This window comes from Sinohyriopsis cumingii, unplaced genomic scaffold, assembly GCF_028554795.1.
Source record: "Sinohyriopsis cumingii isolate HCF-2022 unplaced genomic scaffold, ASM2855479v2 utg002097l, whole genome shotgun sequence".
Taxonomy (NCBI): Eukaryota; Metazoa; Mollusca; class Bivalvia; order Unionida; family Unionidae; genus Sinohyriopsis; species Sinohyriopsis cumingii.
This window is the reverse complement of record NW_028316128.1, coordinates 173,589-201,519: the sequence shown is the minus strand read 5'-3', so window position 1 is coordinate 201,519 and position 27,931 is coordinate 173,589. Positions and strand designations below refer to the sequence as shown.

The 27,931-nt window shown below is 33.9% G+C and overlaps 1 protein-coding gene across 1 annotated transcript in view; it reads right to left on the bottom strand.

Annotated features, from left to right (window-relative positions):
- Positions 1–16,942: 16,942 nt before the first annotated feature.
- The window catches only part of LOC149771156 (vacuolar protein sorting-associated protein 26C-like), a 52,808-nt gene continuing 41,819 nt past the window's right edge, over positions 16,943–27,931 (bottom strand). The window contains exons 8-9 of the mRNA XM_089948794.1: positions 24,986–25,111; positions 16,943–21,192 (exon numbers count right to left, since the gene is read on the bottom strand). Of these exons, the coding sequence (XP_089804920.1) occupies positions 21,110–21,192; positions 24,986–25,111 (209 nt within the window). The 3' untranslated portion in view covers positions 16,943–21,109. The remainder of the gene's footprint in view (positions 21,193–24,985; positions 25,112–27,931) is intronic.

Sequence of the window (27,931 nt, the reverse complement as noted above, 5' to 3'; positions counted from 1 at the left end):
TTGTTACAGATAGAACCTTCTTGTGCCAGTTAGATGTAAAACACCAAACATTTCAGTATTTCATTTCACAATGTGTGCTTCTCCACCCAACTCAACCCTTTCTCTTCGTTATACCTGATAGTGTATGTATGTATGCATGTGTGTGTGTGTGTGTGTGTGTGTGTGTGTGTGTGTGTGTGTGTGTGTGTAATGCAAGCATTATATGCAAGCATTGGTACCATACTGAATCGTCTGAACGTATCAAAGGTATAAAAGTTCCTTGGCTGCGTACCGGAGACCTAAAAATCTCAGGGACCATCTGATTCGTGCCAGGGTAACTTCAAAGAAGACCACAAATTTAGGTACATACATTGCAAAGACAACCGTTGCCTAATTCGCAAACATATGCCTGAGCCCAAATCTTACAGAAGTTCGACAACAGCAGTTAACTGAACAATAAATCAGAAATTATCATGTCGCACCAATAATACAAAATATATTCTGTGCTTTCAATAAGTTGGCGAAGCCATTGATTTCAGACAGCCAATGAATAATCACAAAAGCCACATTCGCAACAATATTCACCGCGAAAGTCGCCAACCACTACCACTCGAACGGACATTTATTCGAGTTTCTCGAGATGTCACCGATTGAATCTAAAATGGGGTAGACAGACAAAGAACCTACGCGTAAGGAGCGATACTCGTTACAACAATTTAAAACTCCTGGGGAGTTTGGTCTAAATGAAAAAAAAAATCTAATCTTCCTGTTTCAGTCTTATCAAAATTACAGTCTGTCATCAGTTTTGCACCCGAGGCAAATTTTGCACTAATATCTACCCAAGTAATTATTGCTTTTTAAGATTTTAGTTTCGTGATGATGTTGAGGAGGAGGGTAGTTCTTTTCCGTTATCCCGACATGCAGTTACGTTAACATCTTTCCTTAAGGACAACTTTGCATAACTCTACCTGGATATAATTTCTTTACCAAATCCTGTAGCTGGGGTTATCTCTCGCCACGCCGGTTTTCCGTCCTTTGTCCACAATTTAGAATAAAGTGTAAACAGACTGGTTCGCTTTATAATATACACAGTAACCCGGTCGTCTATTGTTTTTGCAAAGCTTTGTATTGTTTTATCTCTTGTTCTAATCTGCACCTAGTGATTCTAGCATGACGGAGTCCAGAAGTGTTCATTCATTTTATGTGTTAAGTGATTGTTTTGTATATGTCAGTGGTTTTTTCTCTGACAAAGAGCTTAATTCGTTGCGAAACCGTTTTGAATTTGCGCCGTTATAAATTTGTATATGTCCGCTGTATCAATGATATACCACGAGACGTATACATTTTTCATTAAAAAGAAACGAGGCTTGCCGAGTTTCCTGTTAATGAAAATTTTATACGACGAGTGTTATATCATTGATACAGCGTACATACTATACATATATTTTATTTATATCGCATACAAATACATATATTTGCCATTTGAACGGAGTTAGATTGACAAGAGGCAACTGTGTATTGAATGGGTGAATGAACTCACATCCCTGCCGAGTAAGTATATCCTCTACAAAATGTAGTTCTGTCTTTTTGTGAATATTCACAATCACCTTTTCAAATTTATAAGTTGAATGCAGAGGCGTAGCTATGATATTTTGCGCCCGGGGACGAACTATAAAATTGGCGCCCCAGCCCCTCCCCGTTTAATCACATTTTTGAATATTACCCTTGTTTACTTATTATAATGTAACGTTGTAAGCCCCATTTTGGCTCCCCTGTACCTTGGCGCCCGGGGACATATGTACCCCCCTGCCCCCCCCCCCAGCTACGCCTCTGGTTGAATGTTTTCATTTTTGAGTTTCTATTTTTATTCACATTGCTTAAATCAATGTAAGTTACACTTATGATTTATAGATGAAATATGGGTTTAATGAAGAAAGGAGAGCACTATGCCTACCGACACATTGATTATTGAATACTGAACGCTCATCAATGCATTGAAGTACAGGCGCAAGGAAATTAGCGTGGAATATAATCTAAGCGAAACGACGAACCAACAAGAGGTAATTAAAATATTGTTATATATTTAAAGCTGATGTAATTAACATTACTACCGACCATAAAGTTGTTTCTCTCTCCCTCTCTCTCTTTCTCTCCCCCCCCCCCTTTGGTCGGTTTGACTTAATATTTACCATCATTCTTCATAGGTCTATAAGCGAAAATCCTCTATTCTCGTCTTTTCATGGATTTTCGCCATTATCTTGATACGGTGGTCAACAGAGAGAGAGAGACAGACAGACAGACAGAAGGGGTGGCGTGCTTCGAATATTTTCAGATTTAATTAATAATAATCGATTTTTAAAACCTTATAATAGGTTTAAAAAAAAAAAAAAAACAACATCAACAAAGCGTTAAATGCATTACATATGTGTGCCCCCTAACCAAGACATCTACCTTACTGTGTCGACCGGTTATTGCAACTTTGTATCATTGATTATATAAACACTTTAGATGGGTCTCAAGGGATGTAAAAAAATACCGTTATGATGAACGATATTGTAGGTTACTCGGTGCAATTTCAGTTTCAAAGTTTTTATATCCATCCCAATTACTTTTTCTCTCTCACTCCAGATTTCTCTATATTTTGTCCCTTGTTCATGAGAGGGGAGGGGAAACTGGAAAAAGAAGGGATTAAGATTAAATTGTGCACCATGTTAAATTTATTTTAAAAAATGGGGATTTTTATTACCTTTTATCGTTATTTTCATACCTCACGAATAATTATTGAGTGGAAACTCATCATTGATCTATAGGAATAGACCCAACAGCACACAGTTCGAAGATTGTTTATGTATGCGTATTATTGCGCCATGGGCGGATCACAATTTGATATACCAATAATATTGGTACATGTATATCATAATGCTTTACACCAACACTTTCGCGCAATATAAACAAAGGAAATGAAACAGACTGTTATTGTTTCAATATCAATGTTAAAGAATATGGCAAAGTCAATGATTTTACTGATATCTCATTAACTTATGCAGGGAAATTGGTTCTCATGGGATTAATATGATATTGTTGAAGCTATAAAACGAGGGTATACTCTGTTCTCAACGTAAGGTGGATTGTGTGTGCTGATTATCACACAAATAGGCTTTTGAAAATCTGTTACGGTGAGCTATTTGTATTTAGTGATAAGACTAACAAGATGAATTGTTTGTAATGTTTCGTATCAGGCATTTAACCAAATATGCATCAAATATTGTTTAAAAATTTAATGAAAAACCGAAATGAGTTTCTTTCATGATGAAAACAAAAATAATAAGTACAATTTTTATATCGTTCTCATTGTCTAAAATATGCATAAAGATGCTTTAAGCAGCACCTCCAACACTGCTTTACAGTTTTAGGAAACAGTTCGTGCGCCTGCAATGACCCAAACATCATTCCTTAGCAAGAAAAAAACAAACGTTTAGTTTTATACTGGTGTCTGATTTCGTGAAATATTAATAGCACCAAGACGTCAACGTTTCTTTTTGAAAAGAAAACGAATTACCTCTAAAATAAAGTTATATAATTAAAACCTGCTTTGTATCTATTAATTACTAGGTCTATGTGGGCTTGGATCATGAGTGAACAGAGTTCGTGTGTCCTTTGATTAGTGTTCTTTAATTTTTATATTTCAAAACAAATCAGATAAATACATCTAACAAAACTATTCACTGAAGCACAAACCTGATCATTTTGCAGGTAAGAATAGTTACAATCTTAACTGGATTTTCTTGACACTTTTGCTAAATTTTGCAATAAAATGTTTGGCGAATAATATCATTACGTGGACAATATCGATTTGTCTTGAGGGAAGTGGCGGTAGGGTGTACATAATATTGGCATGAGGAAGGGGTCAGCAAAGTTTGTAATGATGAACACATCACATATCCGAGTTGCTGTGAGGCTTGAACAAGTATAACAGGCCATAGGAATATCATTTATCAATCCAGATTAGGACCGCATGGGAAGCATACATAAAACACCGCAGTCAAACATCTGTTTTGCACAATATCCAAGTGATTAATCATTCCACTTTGTTGATATATATGTACACTTGACACATATCATTTGCCGATAGCTACAAACTTGACACATGGCACCAAACTGAGATCCTCAGATCTTTATATCCAAGATAACCCTAGGCCCAGCTAGTGTTCTCATAGGATGCTACTGGGCAACACTTGAACCGGTATCTATAGGATCTGCACAACCCAAATATGGCCTGCCAATTAGACACTATACCTTTTTTACGCGCAACACAGAAAGTAGAAATATGCAGCCACGCAATATCATATGCAGTATGGTTACATGCTACATCCAATTATGTCACAAGGTTTGACGTTTTTTTTTTTGCAGTTTGTTGCTTATTGTGCCTTTTTACAAAACAATAAAGCAACTACGTCCTCATTCTGCCCTATATTGTATTACAGCGCAACTTTTCCAGAGTTTTCTACCGCTTTTCGACCAATAATTTAACTTGCTGAACTTAGAACAGCCCAGACCTTCACCTCATTCCTCAAAACAATTTATAAAGTTTCAGCCCCTTTCTCCAAAACGTGCTGAGAAGATGTTATTTTGATATAAATATTAGTATAATTGTAAATTTTTCTTTGCCAGGCCGAGAAAGAAATAATTATCAGTTTGTACAATTAGCTGCATATATAGTTTGGTTCCACTGGCTTAGTCTCCACAAAGGAGATTAACGTTCTTAGAAATATGTGTACATATGAAAATCACCCAAATCTTTTCCGAAGGTTTGAGTTCGTTATATTGATAATACATGAGGGGTTGTCCGTCACAAAGCATGGACGTCTGTATATACCATTACAAAAGGCAAGAACACAGACTTGAAGAAATATTAAAAAAACACGGTGACCTTAAATATTATCTTCACACACATGATCAAAATCACATTTTACTCATCATTATTAACATTTTCAAGATCGACCTGGCTCGCTTTTTCTATTTTGGACATGTGTAAAAGTCACAAAAAATTACATTCAACTCTTCGAATTATTAAAAATGAAAGTTTTAAAGTGTGTAGCTATATTATATTATATTTCTGAATTTAAACAATATAGCTCTCTTGAAGTAACTGTACGCGGCATATTTACGAAATAAATCAGCCTGACCAATTAATGTCACGATTTCCAAAACACAATGTAGTTCCGTGATCGGAAGAAATTCACCAAGATGTTGACTCTGCAATCTGTATTTAAAACATGTCGTAAAAATTATCGCTTAAACGGCAAAATACAGTAGATATTTTTTTTTCATATTAAAGGGTTGATTAAAAAATAAGTCTTGAAAAAAGAAATGAGTTATAAAGATTATATACATTAAAATGAGTGTCTATTACATTTATTAAACATTTAATGGTTACACTAGATTTATAAATGTTTACTTTTATGGGAGCCAAGAAACATTCATATTACAAATCTTAGAATAATCACGCAATAATGTGCCCGAGCTTGTTGTAAACTATAGAAGATTAGTGTTATTCAAAAGCAGTAACTTGAGCTGACTTCCTGTAACGTTTAAGCCTATTTGATAACCACTTGCAGTATTGCGTCTTTGAGGGTCACTTTGGTACTCCGTCAAGGTACGAAAATGCCAAACCGATTGATACATTCTTCTCAGAGGCAATTGAAACAATATTTTTAAAATTTGTTCTTTTCTGAGGATCAAGATAACATATTTTGCTATTCGATTCACTACCAATTCTTCTTAATATGCTGCCTTTCTTCATATCAACTCAAAACTAACGACTCATATTTCCGAATTTTTCTGGCTAAATGATTATTTTCAGAATTGTTTAAAGTTCAATATAGCTTTATGTTTCTGTTATGTCATTAAATATATGCTAAAACGAGCTAATCTATACAATACAATATCAGCACCATCATAATCATCTGTCCTATTCCTAGAGAATTAATATATCATCGACGGATCTCTCCATTCGTAATATGATCACGAACAAGTTTGAAAATTTGAAATTTAAATGTGTTACATAGTTTAATTTTTCATATATGTATATTTTAAGAAACAAACGTATGTTCTTTCTTAGGACACTCTTAGATCGAAGCACAAGCTTGCATACATAACTGAAAAATGTATAAGTGTATTAAACAATATGTGTTCATTGACTTAACATACCGTGTTACCTTCGCAAACAATAGTATTAACTATTAGGAAATTGTGTTGTGTGAAAAACGTCAGACGTTATTCTATACGCAAATCTTAATAGATCGGTTGAGAAGAGCTCAGTAAAAAGGACACAAAGTTATTCATGAAAAAAAGCAAAAGGATTTACTTTTAATGAGCGCAAAATCACAAAATCATCTTTATCAACCCTTCCGTCTTCATCTTCAAATGTTGATTCATTTTACAATCAACACAGTCAAGATGCTTATAGTAAATTATTTGATAGTATATAGGAATAATGCAGATTATTTATAGCAAAAACAAGCTATATTTAAATTTAATACTGTCTTTTCTCCTTATCCCGTATGTGGCTGCTTGAAAGGGGGCACGTATCATCTGCACAAACTACATAACTATATCTTTTATGCCGTATGTGTCACGTCTACTAATCGACTTTATGAGATTTCAATAGAATCCAAGTAATGCTGATATTCAGAGTCGTTAGTGTAACAATGCTTTTGCATACATCACATTTTGTTTTTGGCTAGAAGTGTGGTTACATTAGTTATTGCGTTAGAAAAGGCATAATTATTTAAGTTGCAGAAACGTTACTCGTTAACTGGGCTGGTTTTAATCGGCTGAGTCCACAAATGAGATACCTGTACACGTATTCAGACCGAAAAACAAAGAAATATGTTTGCATTTTATGCATTTTATGTTTCTTAAATGGTAAGACCTTTCCAATTTTTTAGGAGAATAAACTATCGTACTCAGCATTGCTGATTCGCTAATGAACTATGTTTAATAAAATTATAGATAAAGTGTTTTTAATTCTCTCTCTCTCTCTCTCTCTCTCTCTCTCTTAATAATATAATCATTCGATTACGCGACTTTATTGTTACCTCTCGATTTTTTAACAGATCAAGGGACTAGTTGTCTTCTATCTTGTGTAACATTTTATCAAGTAAAGCAACTTCAAATAATGCCTTAATATTTAGCAGGGTGAAATGCGTCAACGCCAGATATTTTATGATCGAAGTCTAGAGAACTTCTTGTTAATAGAGACAAAGCTATCCAGGAGGAATGTACGTGACGTGCCAGCACGTGGCATTAGGTCCTACATGTCATATTATCTGAGTTGGTTCGTGGATGCAATGAACAAACTTATCAAGGAAAGGAAGATGGTGGTATGAATCTACACGATACCACTGTAATCCATTTTGTTTCAATATTTATCAACTTATCTACAAACCTGCATTCCAAGTAGCTAGTCTAGTCTTCCTGGTCAGTTCCTAATACGTATGATTCCGAACAGTTTTTAAGTTTTATGCCGGTCCTATTTTTTACAGAAAAAAACAATAAGATACAGTCAAAATTGTACATCGTAAACGAAATATAAAATGCCTATCAAACAGAACAACAACAAAAAAAAAAACAACAAAAAAACAAAAAACAAAACAACACAGATTGTTAAGCATCTTAATCCAACACATTATTGAATTACTCACACTCAGTGTGTTATGAAAATGACCAATATTCACAAGATGTAAAATCAAATTAGGACGAAATGTTTATATTGTATCATGTTGTTATTTCTAAAGTTTAAAGAAGACGAGAGCAGTTCAATTGTAAGCAATCCTGGAGGAATGATAATTTAACGATATAAGCATTTCTTGCGGTAGTGATGAGATTTTTAAGCTGAACGAATACAAACTATTCATGACATTTAAAGTCTTGTGGGTACAAATATCTGTGAGAACAGACAAATTAGAGCAAGGCATTTAGATCAGACGCTATAGTTAGAATTCCATCCGATTTTAATCTACTAAGGGATCATTCCCTTTATTTCATTTTGCTTTTAGATTTGAGATTCATGACTACGTCGGAAACAGCGCCCAAAATTATAGAAGGCGCACGAAACGAGTTTGATATGGGGATTATTTATCTTGTAGACGCGTCGGGCTGGATGGTAGCATCGGCATTGTCAGAGCCGACATATACGGCGAAGGTGTTGGCGTTTTGTAGGTCTGATCGGCAGCGATTTTCTGCTCTTTTTCCCCGTCAGCCAGAGATCCTGTCATTGGCATCGACAGTGGAAGCCAGTTTGTTTCCTTCTAGCTCTATACTGATTTGTTTTTTTTTAAAAGGACGCCGCTGACAAAGACTTTTTAGCATCAAGTGGTTACTGTCAACTGTCGCTACTTTCTACATCTTCTTTGAGGCCAGTTGCATATAAATTAATCCACTTTGCTGTTAAAAATGTCATTTTTACTCTGCTTAGGCCAGGTATCCCTCTGGAGCATGTAGGGATGGGATATGGTTACAACAGACATAAACAGACTAACTGAAGACGATTTAAACGATTTCGATAAATAATATAAACTGGTCAGTATTCTGGAGTGCACTATCACCCTTGAATTAAAGGAATGTGACTAACACACACACGCAATGACTTGCCCCGGTAATAGCGTCATCGTCAGAGGCACCGTAAGCTCCTTTGGAAAATTGCTCAAGTTAATGCAGAGGCGGCGTTAGGAGTACGCGGGACCTAGGGCCGACCATGACCGCGCGAGGCCAGAGTATCGGTATCTCGATTGGTATGCTACTGTTAACACCGATTATGTCTAGGCTAGATCAACTTTCGCGATTTGGCGCACGAATACTAAGTTGACTTCGCAACTTTGCGTGCATTACATGCGGAGTGTATCAGCGTTTCCAATTTTCCGGAGAATATAGCTTGACAAACTCATAAGGACGACCTTAGGCCTGAAGCGCAGGGCCCCTTTAAGAGCGGGGCCTGGGGCGGTCGCCCCACTTGCCACCCCTAAACGCCATTCATAAGTTAATGTCACCATATATGCTGACATTCTTGGCCACGAGGCTTACATTGGTAACACAGCGGCGCTGGTTTCAACTCAGATGATGCATTTTACGTATCCTTCATCAAAGACTCAGTTAATATATATAGTAGTTTACTAGATAAACGTATGATATATATATATATATATATATATATATATATATATATATATATATATATATATATATTCAAATGAGTCCTATAAAAATATATTCAAAATGAACATGAATTTTAGTGCAATAAATCAAGCACTCAACAATTATATGGATGTTTGACTATTTTACACAGCGGCGGTGACGCAAAATTTGACTTCGGACCTGATATTCACGTATTTTTATCGTACGGTTCATTTGTGTGCTTGTTCGCAGTCATGGTCGTGCAAGGGAAAATTTCCTTAACGTTCTGTCTCTGTGTTACTCGTGTCCAACTCAGCATATCTTTCCCTATTTTAAGCGTGTGGATAAGGTTTGTGAGACTTTTTAAATAGTTGTGTGTATTAATAGAATCGAAAATCTTGTGCTGAGGACGATTTTATTACCTAACATTCTTGCTTATAATTATCATATGAATTGCCTGAATAGCAAATGCGCAAGGGAGGCAACATACGATGACATAGTTTCAGGTAAAGAGGTTTTTTCCCTTTAGCAGACGACTGCTACTTAGTGCCGTGTGGTATCTAGAAGCATATTGTGTTTGCATCACTAACTGTAAAGAGTGGTATTAGAGGAGAAATATGCTCAGTCGATGATCACACATATATTTCGTGATTTTAAAACGTGTGGTATGGAGTCATAACTGTATTCATCAAAATTTATATCAGTAAACGTATGACATGTGAAGAGAAAATTGTCATGGCATATATGTCTTGCTAGTTGGAAGATATCTTGGATGTTTTATGCCGCTGTACATACCCAAATAATCTGGGCTTCACACACTCTATAGTCTATACACTTATGAGTCAGCATGATGGATTTAGGTTTTAAAAAGTCACCAGGTTTTAAATATCGTAAGGTCGGAATGTAGTTGGAAAACTGTTGAAAGTTGGAAGATCGTTGGAGAAGGGTTTCGATATTGTTCAGCTTGGAAAATTGTTGGAAAACTCCACATCGTCTTGCGACTAGAGTCTATGAATTATGAGCCTTATTTCTAACACAAAGGATATATATGGTATAATCAGCACGAGGGGAAATTTTTTATTGAAAACGAATCTACAATTCGTGATTGAACCGTTATTTGGCAATAACTCATGCCCAGTGATGTCAACGACCTTTGAAGGCTACATGCAATGATGCATTCAACGAAATGCAGTAGCTTGTATAATATGCGGCGAGATCTATTATATATTATCTCTGGTAATTACAAATTGTCTCCACAATCGCCCCCAATCCATTTATTTTGAACAAACATATATATATATATATATATATATGTGTGTGTGTGTGTGTGTGTGTGTGACATAATTGATATAGTTTGCACATGTTAACATATCACTTCATATGATTATGATTGGTCCAAATAAGACAATGAAATTGTTGTTCAGTATATTCTTTACTGATCACCTTCTGGAATTTTATTTTCAATGAACATTTTTTGCCTAAAACCCCCAAGACAAGAACAATAACAACAAGTAAAACTACGAGTATTGCTCAGTTAATAGTAGGGGTGGGGGTGGAGGATGTTGAATAAAATGTGAACTTACAGAAGTGAATAAACTCATCTTTGTTCATAGAAGAATATAAACAATAAAGAATCTCCCCAACTAAAAAAAACTGTATCCAACCGCAGCATATTTACGCGATGCGATGCAAGTCAGGACTCAAAAAGAGGTTTTATGAACGTCTTCTTTACAGTATAATATTCAAAATTAAATACTGCAAATATCCAGTCACAAATACATTACAGTAAATATGTATATGAAGTTTTGCATCCAGAAATCCTCTTTTCACAAAAATATCGCAACAATGTAATGTTTAGTTGTGATGAAGAATTTCAAAGTAAACACTGGCAACTGTGATGTGTAGACCAAATCAAACTGGAACTGTGCACCGAAACAATGTGAAATCACACGCATTGGACATTTTGTGTTAATAAATATTTTGTGTTTTGTAAAATGGTTGTCATTTGGATGGACGCTTATTATTTGATTTATAGTTAGCAAAAATGTATAATCTACGTCTACTATTTCAACTTTATTGGGAACTATTTCTTACGCACAACAAATGAAAGGTACAACGACTGTCAGAATAAACACAATTATTCATTCTTCTTTCTATCTAAATAATTTTTGCTGGAAAAAAATCCTATGTGATAAAAAGAATCTCAAATGGGTAATGATTTCACATTAAATTTATGAAACAAAAGCTGGACATTCTGTACCTCTTTGATAACAGATAAGGATATACATATATAGTGGGGTAAATAAGCTGAAATTTCCACAAAAAAAAACCTTATTGGGCTTCTCTTTAACTCTACTTATGTAATAATATAAACACATTAATAATGTCTCGAATATGTCATCATAGCCAAATAACTATTAGCAACAATTCGGAAATTCTTTGACAGACTCACTGATGCTAATCTGACAACCAGTTTATCAATTTGGACGCAGAATAGCATGCATGTAGTTACGTTATTAATAAATGTGACTGACGGTATACAGAACAAAATGCAAGTATAGGAATACGTGAAAGGTTACGGTGTTTTCGTACAGGTAATATGTCAGCTCATACATTGCTCTTTGATCACAAATATGATTGCATACCAAATACATCTGTCGCTTCGTAATTCTTTCTGTCTGTCTCTGTCTCTCTCTCTGTGTCTGTTTATCTGTTTCAATTCTTTAAGAAAAACAGTAAATTTAAAACTCTTAAATTGTGTAATACTTTCTGTCCAATACGTTTTAAACAAGCACTGGATCCATTACAAGAGGATATTTTGAGGTTACTACAAGAAGGGGGTACTTCTTTGCAGTTGAGTCATTATTAGAACATGTTATCACAGTCTACACTTGCCTGTCGTCAGTTTTAGCTAAGTTTCACATCAAAAACTGGTTTGAGTTGTTAGATGCTGTTGTTATTGTTGTTGGTAGTTGTGATATTGGCAATAGTTCTAATGGTATGGTTTTATCACTGTAAGTTAATTTGCTGCATTCAAATTTATGGTGGAAAATCTTATATATATATATATATATATATATATATATATATATATATATATATTATATTTTTAATGTCCCCAATTTAAAATATCTAATGCATAAATGTTTATTAATATACATATTTCGATTTAGGTTAGAGCGTCTGCCCTGGGTGCAGGAGGTAGTGGGTTCGAACCCCAACCGAGTTATACCAAAAACATAAAAATAGTACTAAAAGCTGCCTCTCTAGACGCTCAGCATTAGATGTTAGTGTTACGACTGGTCGGCATAGAGTCAGGATAATGTGACTAGGTGGGACACGATGCTATATGTCTGCGGCATGATGCCCCAGTCCTTGACATCACTTTAAACAGCCACACTGCAGACATCGTAGCGATATGACTGGAAAATTGTTAAAGCTACGTTAAAAACATACAAATACAAAATCACACAGGTTTTTATAACACGGATAATGCAAGATCCTGCGCAGAGTACTATGCTTAAACTTTATCATTATAAATTTAACGACGGTTAGTTTTCAGATTCCTGCAGAACATTCATTACAATGGCAATGTAGAAGATTGTACTAGGGTAGAATTAAAAGAAATCAAATAACATCTGATCGGCCAATAAGTAAACGCGAATCCTGTCAGAAAATTTAAATCAGAGCCAACTCATATCTATAGCACATATGTAAAAAAGTAGGAATGACAAACATACCCTTTGTTTATTTATTTTGATTAAAATTTTCTGCTTCGCTTAAGATGAATTATCAAGCAAAAGGAAAGGTAAATGGAAAATCGAATAAGAAATTTTGATCAAAATAACTTTAAACTTTGCTGAATATGTCAGTAGTTATCAAAATGCCACCTTTGTGATAGCTCAATAAGTTATTTGAAATCTGGCAAGAAGACCCTGCAAATTGCTATAATATTCGTACACAAACAATAGCAACAAGCATTTACAATAGACAATAACAAATGTGTTATGACTCAATGATCATAAGCTTAGCAATAGGAAGAAGCAAAACCAAGAAATTTAAACTTTGATATAAATATTATTGTAATTGTATCATAGACCCTCTGCAATTTAAGCGCCAAAAGTGAAACACAAAATAAACGCAATTATGTACAAATAGTCACAATATTTATTGTTATACATAACACATCCCCTCATAAAGAAAACAGTTACGCAATAATGCTTTCTTTCAGCTATTAGTCAAACATAAATAGGAGATTATCATAATAAGGTTAAGCAGCAAGATGTCCTATGAATGATTCAAAATATATATAAAAAATACAGAAATCTAAAAATATATGCACATGAAAGTGCATCTTATCTTTTCCTTTGATGTGCTTAATATCAAGGTTGTATCCTTGCAACATGAAACACCATGTCAACAATATCTGAGTTTTGTTTTTCATTTTGTTGATGAAACTAAAGAAGTTGTGATCAATGAATACAATAACTGGAGAAGGATCTGAATGTACATATACTTCAAATTGATGCACAGCCAATATTAAAGCCATATTAACGCCAGGCATTCCTTCTCAATAGTGGAATAATAACTCCTCTGGTGTTTATTTATATTTTTAGAGAAATAACACACTGGAAGATCCGCACCATTTATCCTATTCTTGAATTTATACGCTGCCAACCCCTACATAACTTGCATCAACAGATATTTTCAATGATTGGTTAAAATCTGGAGTTGAAAATTTTTTGCATTCTTATGTATAGACTTTAATTTATCGAATGCCTCCCAACATTTGTCAGACTAAAAAATATTGGTTCTTTTACTCAACACAATGTTCAAGGGTTCGGCAATTTTAGAAGAAATTGAGTTTTCTGTAATATCCAGCCATACCCAAAAATCGCATCATTTTTACTGACAGGCACTGGGAATTGAGATAGCTTTAACTGTAATTTCTACAGGATTAGCAAGACCTTGTCCCACAATATTCCTAAAATCGTAACACAATCTCGGTAAAACTCCTTTGTACTTCAATGAATTGTCAAATTTGCTTCCCTCAGTCAAACAGAGCATTCCGACTACTTTCCATGTGATCTTTCCAGGATTCGCTCTATATTATTACTCCATCGTTGTATATATCAAAGCCATATATATCATATGTTTCATGTTCAATAATGCTGGCATGTTGAAGGAGAATTTTCATACCAATTGGCATCACTTTAGATTGATAAACTCCATCTGGAGTTGTAAATGCCTAAATTTCCAATGCTGTCAATGCAGTCATCCTCTTGTGGTAACAAAGTTCACTTTTCAGTAGTCAGTACACATTCTGGAAGTACATGTATTCTCTGGTCTTGGTATTAGAATATATGGCAAACTGCAATTACTTTTGCTTAGTTAAATAAAATCATTCTCCAAAAAACATCCTTTCTCAAATATTCCTGTTTAAGAGGATTCATCCTATAAGGATGATGTTTTACATGTGTAGAATGTGTAATTTCACCATCATGGTAGATTTTTGTTTGTGTTCAAACATCTGGAAGCAAGTTCTTGTATTCATATAACAGCTGTTTCAATTCAATATTTCTTATTTCTTTTCCACCTCCCGGGATTGTTAATGATAATTTAAGTCACTTACATTTTATTTAACTGCATATGGTCCATATGACCTAGCCTGTAGATGATTTTGAGGAATGAGCAAGAGAGCCAGAACCTTGTTACCAGGCTGAAAACACAATTTGTATTTCTGTCATATCTTGATTTTATTTGTGGTTCAGTAGATTGAAGATTAGGTCTTGCTACTTCACAAGCCTTGATGCAGTCACGTTTGTTCCACAATTTAGAATTCAGCAAACAAGATAGTTCTGCTTCTGATGATGAACCCAAATCAACAAAATCGTTGATACCAAAAAGAAATACAATAATCCAGTTTGCGATGGGACCATTGTTACATTTTCCAAAGTAATGGTTGTCAAATTTTGTATTATATCCTGGAAAAAATCCAAGTTAATCCAGGGAACATTCCCTGAAGACTGCATCTACAAGTAGTCCCTTTGTAGCTAATGGTGATACTTCTAGTCAGAAGTATTTGGGGCAGGTAGTGCTTTGGTTATTGATCTTTTTAATGAATGGACAACAAATTTTTAAGTAAATTGTTTCTCCAAGAATACTTAACCAATTACTTTTTGTTAGGAATATTAGCTGCCACCTCGCGAATTCAGCCCTACTAAAAGATGAAAATTGTCTTTCCATGTCTATATCAATAGAGAGAGGGCAATAACTCGTGCCCAATACCTCCCCTTAGCACCGCCAGGTGTCGCTAGTTTTCAGCTAAGCAATATACTAAAAAGGATGCTCGCATGACAATGTGGTTGGGAGGATTTTTAAGTAATGTGATTGGGCAAGTATTCTCTGAGAAATTTCTGCTTTCCCCCTCGAACATGATCCCAATCAGATTATGTTAAGAGAATAAGTAATAGGATGATGGGATGCATAAACATTCTTATCTGACAATATAATTTGGAAAACTTTATGTAGTTATTCAATTGTATGATTTATTCCCAAAAGTCGCTTTCATCACCCATATATTTTGCCACCCACCCAGTTAGTGCTATACATGTACCAGCCAACCATATCTCTAACTGAATATACATCTTGCAGGATCACACTGGTTCCTGTTGTTCTTTTGATGAGTGTGTTTTACAGTGTGATGTCTTTTGTACTCATTCAGATTTCACACGGTGCTCGAGTACACAACTTAATGCGTGAACAACCCTTCCATCTGCGGAATTTTGTTGAATGATATACTGAATGATTTAATGTGTCTGAATAATGATCATACATGGTTTGCAGCATCCAAGCATTTGCCAGAGTACCTTGGAAATTGATATAATGTGTTTTATAATGATCATACATGGTTTGCAGTGTGCAAATATTGGAAAGAGCACCTCAGGAATGCTTTGAACCCTCATATTCAAAATTCTTTCATCATGCTCCAGAAAATGTTTGTGCACAGTAAACAGTGCATCAGCCATATCAATCCTATTATTCGAAAACAACATAAACATTTTAAAACAAGACAGGTGGGATGGTTTTACAGCATATAAATAGCTGTGGGAATTTTTTGTAACTATTTTATTATTTTTATCCTTTGTTTGAAATTCTTTAATGATCTGCTGCAAAATGTATCCAGTCTTATACTATGGCATCTGAAGGTTATTGCATAAGAGCAACTTCTCAAGTACAAGCATGTCCATTTCTCAGAAATAAACAAGTGATCATTTTATCCTAAAGATTGTTACTTTGGGAAATGAACTTTTGTGATAGAGGATCCATCAAAACTATTCTCTGCATACAAACTCCATGTAATAATGAGCTAAACTATTTCCTATTTTGCATATGTAGCATCAGCACGTACCCAAAGATTTTCTTAAATTTGAACACATTTCATGATTCATGCTGATTTGCTTATCCAAGAGCTATGACTAAATAAATAGACATAAAGGTAGTTCAGTAATGATTTTAAGAAAGAGCATCAGTAATTTAAATGAAGACTGTTGTTTTGGCTGACTGAATTAACAGTACTGTGACTATAATTGCAACCAACAATAAGGGAGACAAACTGTTCTTTTCATACTATTATTATTATGTACAACAGAGTTATTTTATCTTGCCAGAAGGAATGAACCACCTCAGACATTATCATGGTGTAAGGATGAAAATACATGGTGATAAGATTTATCATGCCAGGTGAAATGGCAAATTATACCTACTGAAATGAAAAGGACAAGATGTGGCAATTTTGAAATATAAGATCTTTTTATTCATTTATCAGAATTCTTAGACACAAATCAAAAAACTGAATTCTTCATAATTTCAGTCATATAAAATATACTTTGCAGCTTACTCATATTTCTCAACACCTGAATATGATCTGCCCACCTCAGTCCAAAGGTAGACAAGACCTGATAATCTGAACTCAATCTGTTCACCTCAGTCCCAAGGTAAACAAACAAATCTGACATTTTGCATGCATTTATCCCAAATTAATTTTATCAAAGAAATATACTGTCCATCTCTTGATGTTCTGAAGTTAAATGTGATAGTGAATAATTATTTGTGTCAGCTAAAAAGTGGAATTTTAAATGAGAAATTAATTAAGACTTTGATGGGTTTTTTTCCGGAGTTTATCATGGTATAAACCGTCAGTTGCCAAAACACACAGCAAACAGTATTAACATATAAATGGTAACCTTTGAAAATAGGGTTATATTTCAAAGATTCAAAATTATTTCCTTAGTAGAAGCCATTTTTTCATATCTTTTTTGGAGGAAACATTGATTAAAATTATAAATTTGGTTGGTCCTGGATACAGAGTCATAATTCACTTCCAACTGGGTTTAAACAAGTTCAATTTTTTTCACTTTATTTCAAGGGTCATGTGTGAAATTTTGATGGGAATTTTGCAAATTCCAATGCAATTTCTGTCATTTAAAAACAATAAATGAGCATCAAAATTCAAAACAGAACATAAAACTTTTTCATATAAATTTCTACCTTCACTTTTAAAGGAAAAGCTCATGAAAAAAGTTTTTGTTTCACTTTGACTATTAACAAAAAAGGTTGGGATAGCATGAAATCAAGGAAAGGTGGAATGAACTTCACTTCTTGGTCATATTTAGGCAAAATGACACAGTCTAAGGTGACCTTCTCACACAAATGCCCCATAGTTCAGACCCTCATATTAATGTATTACTATGTAATACTTACACAATAAATCAATTATATGCTGAATAAATGTTCACTAGAACTATGTCAAGAAATTTTTCACATACAATCTATCTATAGGTGTTTTTGTAATACTTGCAAAGTAAAGACTATTGCACATATTAATGCCATATGTCTCAATCGCTCAAATTATCCACTAACAGTAAAAAACAAAACAGCCAATAATTTAACTTATATGGATATATCTATCATAACATCATAAATTTATAATCATATATAAATCCTAAAAAAGCACAGTTTTGTTATCACATTCCTTTCATTGTGTGGAACACCATTAGCATCATTGTCTGCTGTAGAACAAAGAGATTGTTTCTGATAAGGACAAGAAAGATTTAATATCAAAGTACATGTATACTTTCAGCTGGTCAATAGTAGAACACAAATGTACAATAGTCACATGGTACACACATATGCTTGTCAGGTAAATAATCCCCAAATTGCAGTATTAATGTGCACACTTCACAATATTAGCTTGACATTATTCCTGAGGAATGTAAATGACTTAACCATGACAAACAGATTTCATCGAATAAACAGCTGCAAGCTGCAATCAGATTTACCTCCCCCTGAAAAAGTCTGCCATCTATTAGGTCAACATTCCTTTGCATTATTATTTACAGGAAATAATTTAAGGCCAAACATTCTATTATGTAACAAACTTACAATCAAAGCAAAAGTAAAGGCTCACCACTGTCAAATGTCTCACATATTATTGCATGTCAACTGTCCACCCACCTCAATCCTACCCAATGTACCTTACTACACCCTCATCCCTAAATTTCCAGAAAGTAACCCAAGGGCATAATGCCAATCCATCAAATATTTAAAGGTCATTTTACAGTTATGGATACTTTATGGAATTTTATTATATGAGCACATTGTACTGAAAAATCCTGTACAAAAATGTAGCATCAAGTTTAATACAGGGCTTTCAACACAACACAGATACACAAAAATACACCATTATGTACAGATCATTGTAAAATGATTTTTCTATACACCTATCCCTAACTATAATACTGTTGTATCTGAATTTTCGGGGGAAAACAATTTTTGTGGTTTTCAGTCTTGCCCAGAACCGTGAATTTAAAGACCCAATACAAAATTAGCCATATGTGATGATTCCTGCCTCCATCCATTGTTTTCTTATTGTGTTTTGTTTCCTAGATATTAACAAAGCTACTCATATTTGATAAATTAATGTCAATACTGTAATCTGGTCATAAAATATTAGCTCATACATTTTATTTTCACCCTCTGAAAAACATTTTATATTGTTCCAAAGCAGATGTAGTGATAAGGTATCTGGTAAGCATAGTTTCTACCCACTGCCTTAAATCGATATGATAGATAAGTAAGGGTACAGAAAAGCAAGAAAAAGCACAAGTTATTCAAACACTAGTTGTTGTTGTTGTTGTTCTAAGGTTCAGCACCATTTTTCAGCACAAGATAGGCTATACATGGTGGCCAGTATAACTGGTGGAGGAAGAACCCTGGAAAACCCAGGGAAGAACCACCGACCCACGAGAAGCTACTGGCAGGCTTTCCCATGTACCCACGCTAGCCGAGCCTTGGACTCGAACCCACGCAGACAGAGGCAAGATGGCAGTGATCCAGAAGGGTGAGCGTTTTAGACCACTTGGCCACGTGGGGTTCCCTCAAACACCAGTAATAATTAGATTGATAGGAAGAACAATAAAATTTACCAACATATCAAAATTAAATTTAATAGTTGATGTTGCTACCGTGGTTGTCATTATAGCTGTCAAGCTCTTAATATAACGATGTTTACTTCCAAAGTATAATTTTATCATCTCCACTGATCTAAGAATGTATCATGATACTTAAATGAACAAACACAGCTAATGTATCAAATAATTCTAAATTATGGTAATAGTTTACCTTATTCATGCATAGTACAAAAAATTATTGAAATCTGAAATTTTATTTTCATATTTTCTAAATATTCCGTGTTATTTATTAATCTTTTAACATTTGTTGCACTACAGATATTGTCAAGGGATATAATAAAAACTCCATGTATCTTCAAAACATGCTAACAATAAATATGCTTTAAAAAGCATCTTAATAAATATTAAAATAATAAAAAATACCATGTTCAAGATGTAGAGATCCTAGTCATGTACAATTGTTGGAACAGCCCATTTTTAACCAGGGAAATATCTATAGAAATTATGAAACAACCTTTGCCTCTAATCTGTAATACATAGTTTTATAGACTTTTGATGTCCAATACACAATATCCATGCAAGTTACATTCATAAACTGTAAAATATACAATTAAAACTGCCAGTCACACAGTATAAATTAAAGATTACAGCTGGTTACGCTACTTAAGGTGTACGATAAATGATGCATCTAAACTTTTGTACATCTGATATTTAACAATCTCAAAGTAACCATAGGAGTGGTAGTCAAGGTCATGCAAATGGTACCTTGAAGGGCAAACTATAACGTTTTGTGAAATTTCCACACAGCAGTTAAGGTCTTGAAAGAGATAAGAGTGTCACACTATCCCCATCCAAAGCAAAGTAAAACAATTATACCATTTGTTTTACAGACGTGTGGAATTCCAATCCCTTAGATTTTTCATGGAATCAATGTTTCCCATATTTGTCATTGATGGATGACAGAATTATTTAAAGGGAAGTAAATACGAAAAACTATGATGTAACATGAAACCTGTTCAAACAATACTAAACAAAGACACAAAACAAAAATAGTGGTCTGTCACTATTACACTGTTTATGTGAGTCATAAAACTCTACTGTTATAGGTGATGTTGCCTTGTAGTGAACTAAATTACATGGAAAAAAAAATCAACCATTATGATGGAATCTATGACTATATCAGTGTTATATCAGGGACAGTGTAATATTGAGTGCATAAGTCGGTGTTATATCAGTGACAGCATTACAATGAGATGCTTTATAATGAAGGCAGATTTTAATTTCTAACAGTTTCTATCAAATTATGATTGGATTCTATTTGATCAGCTGCCTCTTTTTTCAGCAAGCCATGCAAAATTCCATCAGCTTCTTCAAACAGTTGGCAATGACATCAGAAGAATTGAATTAATTTGACTCTTTTCTTTGTGATTTGATGCATAACTTCTAGCAACTGGTTCTCATTTTGAAGAAGACCATTGTGGTTTTCAAAACCTTGTTAACTTAATGGGAAAATTTTCTGTGATGAGGTAATCATCACGGAATACCACAACAATGTTAATCTCAAATTCTGAAAAAGAGAAGGAAACAAACTTTACTTTGTGAACTATATGTACTTGCATACAAGACAACTGCAAACTGACAGACCCAGATCTACCATTACATTATGTGCTGGTAGATCTGGCTCTGTGCTGTTTGTTAGGATTAATCAGTAGAACAAACAACACAGACCCTGATCTGCAGGACATTATGTAGCAGCAGATCAGGATCTTTGTTGTTTGCAGTTTGAACTGACTTATAAGCAAGTGAAGATGGTACTTCATAAGAATATATATGTACAATACACAGCATTCTTCATATGAAATATACATCACTGTTTACTTGTGGTGAATACAGTTTTAATTAGAGCAAAGCAATAACATTTTACTGTAAAATTTACTCCTAAGTGGATAAATGTCACATCTGTTAATTGTCTGTCTAGTGTATATCTTTCTTCAAACTTCATATTTTCACAATCAATTGCAGAAGCAAGCAATGCAGTTTTACTCAAAAATTTACTCCCTAAGAGACAAAATATTTTCCAGTATAACTAAACATCACAACATGCAAATATCGTAGATTCAAATGTATGTCATAAGATGATAGTCGTTATCCACATGATTTTAAGCAAACCACACAGACCCTGATTTATCATTGCACAATGCACTAGAAACTCTGCATGGTTCCAATACTGGATGCACACTACAGACAGGTTATTATAGTAAGTGATCCCTCATTATACCACTGCTATGGGGAACTATAAAAATATTCTGTATTACAAGTATGGCTACATTATAAAGAGGAAGGTTTAATATTAAAACTACATTTCATCCCAAATGGGATCCATAGTCCAACTAATGTTCAATCAGGGAATGTGCATTGCTGAGGCACTAAATTTATTGTGAGGAAACACGGCACTATTCTGATTAAAATCATACTAGTATTCAACTGGGGACTGTGCACTAAATTTATAGATATGAAAAACTGTATTAATGTCAATAGAGTCATACTAATGTTCAATTAGGGATTGTACTGGGACACTAAATTTATCATGAGGAAACAGTACTACACTGATTAGGTTCAATAAAGGACTGAACAATACTCAGACAGGAAACACTGTCACACAGTAGTTCTCTCATTAGAACCATACTAATGCACAATGAACTACTCTGATTAGAATAATACTAATGTTCAGAGAGGGACTGTACTATGATTAAAACCATACCAATGTTCAATGAGGGACTGTACAACTCTGATTACAATCATACTAATGTTCAATGACAGACTGTACCCTGATTAGAACAGTACTAATGTTCAATGAGGGACTTACCAAAATTACAATCATACTAATGTTCCATGAAGGACTGTACTGTCATTAGAACAATAATAATGTTCAATGAGGGACTGTAATCTGATTATAATTATACTAATATGCAATGAGGACTGTACTCTGATCAGAATTATAGCAATGTTCAATAAGGGACTGTACTTTGATTACAATAATACTAATGCCCAATGAGGGACTGTACTATGATTACAATAATACTAATGTTCAATGAGGGACTGTACTATCATTACAATAATAGTAATGTTCAATGAGGGACTGTACTATGATTACAATAATAATAATGTTCAATGAGGGACTGTACTATGATTCTAATAATAGTAATATTCAATTAAGGACTGTACTATGATTACAATATTAGCAATGTTAATGAGGAACTGTACTATGATTACAATCATACTAATATTCAATGAGGGACTGTACTATGATTATAACAATAGTGTTCAATTAAGGACTGTATTATGATTACAATATTAGTAATGTTCCACGAGGGACTGTACTATGATTACAATCATACTAATGTTCAATGAGGGACTGTACTGTGATTAGAATCATACTAATGTTCAATGAGGGACTGTACCACTCAGATTACAATCATACTAATGTTTAATGAGGGACTGTACTATGATTACATTCAAAGTAATGTTCAATGAGGGACTGCACTATGATTACAAAGTAATGTTCAATTAAGGACTGTACTATGATTACAATCATACTAATGTTCAATGAGGCACTGTACTATGATTACAATCATACCAATGTTCAATGAGGGACTGTAATATGATTACAATCATACTAATGTTTAATGAGGGACTGTACTGTGATTAGAATCATACTAATGTTCAATGAGGGGCTGTACTATGATTACAATCATACTAATGTTTAATGAGGGACTGTACATTACAATCATACTAATGTTCAGTGAGAGACTGCACTATGACTACAATCATACTAATGTTCAATGAGGGGCTGTACTATGATTACAATCATACTAATGTTCAATGATGGATTGTACTATGATTACAATCATACCAATGTTCAATGAAGGACTGTACTATGATTACAATAAAAGTAATGTTCAATTAAGGACTGTACTATGATTACAATATTAGTAATGTTCAATGAGGGACTGTACTATGATTACAATCATACTGATGTTCAAAGAGGGACTGTACTATGATTACAATCATACTAATGTTCAATTAAGGACTGTACTTTGATTACAATATTAATAATGTTTAATGAGGGACTGTACTATGATTACAATCATACTAATGTTCAATGTGGGACTGTACTATGATTACAATCATACTAATGTTCAATGAGGGGCTGTACTGTGATTAGAATCATACTAATGTTCAATGAGGGACTGTAATATGACCACAATCATACTAATGTTCAATTTAGGACTGTACTATGATTACAATCATAATAATGTTCAATGAGGGACTGTACTATGATTACAATAATACTAATGCCCAATGAGGGACTGTACTATGATTACAATAATACTAATGTTCAATGAGGGACTGTACTATCATTACAATAATAGTAATGTTCAATGAGGGACTGTACAATGATTACAATAATATTAATGTTAAATGAGGACTGTACTATGATTCTAATAATAGTAATGTTCAATAAAGGACTGTAATATGATTACAATATTAGTAATGTTCAATGAGGGACTGTACTATGATTACAATCATACTAACCATCAATGAGGGACTGTACTATAATTACAATAATAGTAATGTTCAATTAAGGACTGTACTATGATTACAATATTAGTAATGTTCATTGAGGGACTGTACTATGATTACAATATTAGTAATGTTCAATGAGAGACTGTACTATGATTACAAACATACTAATGTTCAATTAAAGACTGTACTATGATTACAATATTAGTAATGTTCAGTGAGGGACTGTACTATGATTACAATCATACTAATGTTCAATGAGGGACTGTACTATGATTACAATCATACTACTGTTCAATGAGGGACTGTATTGTGATAAGAATCATACTAATGTTCAATGAGGGACTGTACCACTCAGATTACAATTATACTAATGTTTAATGAGGGACTGTACTATGATTACAATCAAAGTAATGTTCAATGAGGGACTGCACTATGATTACAATCATACTAATGTTCAATGAGGGACTGTAATATGATCACAATCATACTAATGTTCAATAAGGGACTGTACTATGATTACAATCATACAAATGTTCAATGAGGGACTGTACTATGATTACAATCATACTAATGTTCAATGAGGGACTGTACTATGACTACCACTCTGATTAAAGATCTGGACCTGTCAATGTGTTGTTCATCTGCACACTTGTTTACAGTCTGAGATAATTTGCCATACAAGAATGACCCTCTTTTGAGAGGGGCCTCATACAGGAGGGATTACTGCACTGCTCTTCCCCATTCATTCCATGAAAATCTGTCTCTGTACTTACCTACTTTGAAGTTATTTGTTATTAATGTAGGACAGGTGAAAAGACGAGGAAACACCATGTAGATCGGAATATGCAAACCTCGACACACATCTCCATCTGCTATCTGGATATTCTGAATTTCAGTGGCTGCAAGTAGTGAGAAAATCATATTTATTACAGGCTGATCAAATTTATTTTTCAAGCGATTTCTAAAAATTCATTTGTCCCACCTATTTTTCACTTGTCTCAAAATTTCAATCTCTTGCCTAGATTTGATGACGTGTATGTATTGTAATGCATTTAAAAATCAAAAGAAATAATGTACATGAGATTTATTTCTTCAAAGTGCTTAACTTTTTATTGTCAGGATGTCTTATATGCACTATTTCCTGCTTGAGTACAGCAGTATCCTTACTTCCATAAGCAAAAATGGAAATGAATTTACTGGAATTCAGACTTTTCCTTAACTTCTTCTCTCCAGACTTTATCCACTGACAAAGCTTCATGTCTTGTGTCTGTTTTTACATGAGGCATGATTGATTAAATCCTAGTTTGGTTGGTCCCCATGACTCATTGAATATCCAACCCATGCCAGTTTAGGATATTGTTTACACTTTGGCACCCTGAATTCAAGCTATGGATAACTATCAACCCAATGTGACAGAAATTTCTTTGTCGTTTAGGTGTTTCATATTTCTGATCTTTTGCTGCCACAAAACTGGCTTATATCTCTTTGGAAAAATATATACCTCAGTCTTGAGTGGTAGCCTTACATTTTAGCAATATACTTTTACATGAATTTTCCTTCTCTGAATCTTCCATATGATTAACCATGTAAAAATGATTTAAAAAAATGATTTTATCAAAAATAGAAAAGATGAAATCATTTGACAACTACTTCTACTAAAGTAATCATAATATACATTGTGTTGTTTAAAAGCAAACACCGACTGCTCCTTAATTATTGTAATCAATTTGCTTCAAATGCAATATCACACACCGAAGTTGATCCTCTGTATAATGAAGAAAAAAAGAATAGCTCATTACTGTCATTTGATTAGTTCACAAAAGGAATGGGACACTTATGTCTGTAAAGTGCCTTTATTTGATTTCATTGCATTGACTTGGATTGATATCAAAGGGTGATCAACTCATGAGTATCTGGGTTGAGTAAACACAGGGTCATTTCAAACGCTGCATTTTTATCAGAAAAGTTTTGTTTTGTTTGATGTTTTCTAATGGGTCAATAATTTGATTGCTAAACCCAAGATGGAGTCATGCAGCAATATAATTTCTCTTGCACACATGGGAAAATGATCAGTGACCACTTATTGTAGTATCATACGATGTGAATGAATAAATGAATGACCATATAAAGGTAGACAGAGATTATTACATGAAAATTAGCACTTTGGCTGACCTGTTTTGATACAGGAATAAAGCACTTGTCCCTGAATAGTGCTTTGGAAAATTTTTACTTGTTCGACTTTAAAAATGAATGGTTCGGGATATTAGGCTATGGGATTTGAATAGCACTATTCCTTTTTTATTTTTAAAAACTGTACATAATGTTCCTGTGCACCAAGTAAAGTAGCTTTTCTCCGATTAGCCCAGGTGGTGCACCCAATCAAGTTTGTAAAAAGAATGGAAATATCTATCAATGGATAAGGCCTCCTTCAGTTAAATTTGGCCTAATGTTTCTAAAAGTGGGGAATGTGTAAAGTTTTGTGTTAAAGCGTTTTGTTGAGAAATTCAACTAAGAGAAATGTATGATTGCTCAAAATATGGTGAAATTCTACCTAGTTGTTAGAGATACTGCATGTGTGCTGCTTTATCACCATTTATGCTAGACAGTGTACCATGAGTTAGATCTGAAAACACTACATGCAATAAGTACAACCATTAAGACACAAATGTTGAGATTAAACTTGTAAACCAAGCATGCTTTTCATTACTAAATCGAAAAACAGTTATAACAAAAACTGGTGAAAACCAATAAGGCACCCTCTGAGAAAATGTTATTTTACTGCTGCTTTCAGAAAAAGTGAACAGCAATGTAACCAGACTATTAACCATTCATACAATAAATTTGTCCTTCGGTCAATGCTGACTCTGAACCTTTTGGTGATCTTAATGATTGTATGCATACAAATATTCAAAGAAATGTAAAGACAGATACTGCTAAGTATGTACTCCTATGTTTCCTATCAGGACATAAAATACACCTGATATCATGACATAAAATATACTTGATATCATGATCTAAAATACATTTACTTACTATAACAATATACCCTAACGATATTCCTATGTGAAGCAAGAGAGACACGCTGCTAATAAAAGATCTATATCATATGATCTTAAAGAACTTTAAAACTAAGAGTAGGCACCTGTCAAGCTTGAGAAGGTTATTCCCCTTTACTGAAGATTGTCCCTGCGTGCACAAGCTTATAATTCTCAGTATGTGAGCAGGTAGCATTAGAAGAGTTTAGAGGCAGGGTGTAGTTTCTGAATAAAGGAGGAATTTAATATGAAAGAAAGGGTGGGCTCGAATATTCTGCACAATTTTTGCAGACCTTATTGATCTTTTTGGAAATTAACATGATTGCAGCAATTGCCCAAACTATAATAGACCCTCTAGAGCTGTAAAGTTGGCCTGAATACAGTTTAAGAGTTTCTACTTTAGAACAAAGTATAAGGGATGAAGCTCTTATTTAAATGCATGTTTTAGTAAATACTGGAAATCAGTTAACCTTGTATCATCATTATTCTTATATCATGGTAAATTACCAAAAAACTTATTTAAAAAATTAAGTATAAAAAGGAGTTTTATAACAATGTGGGTGAATCGTTGTTTCAGATGGTATATGCATTTCTGATATGTGACTACAGAGTAGGTCAAAAAACCACGTCAAAATCCAGAAGGAACCTTTCTTGATCATGTAATAATGACAGATGCTGTCCATC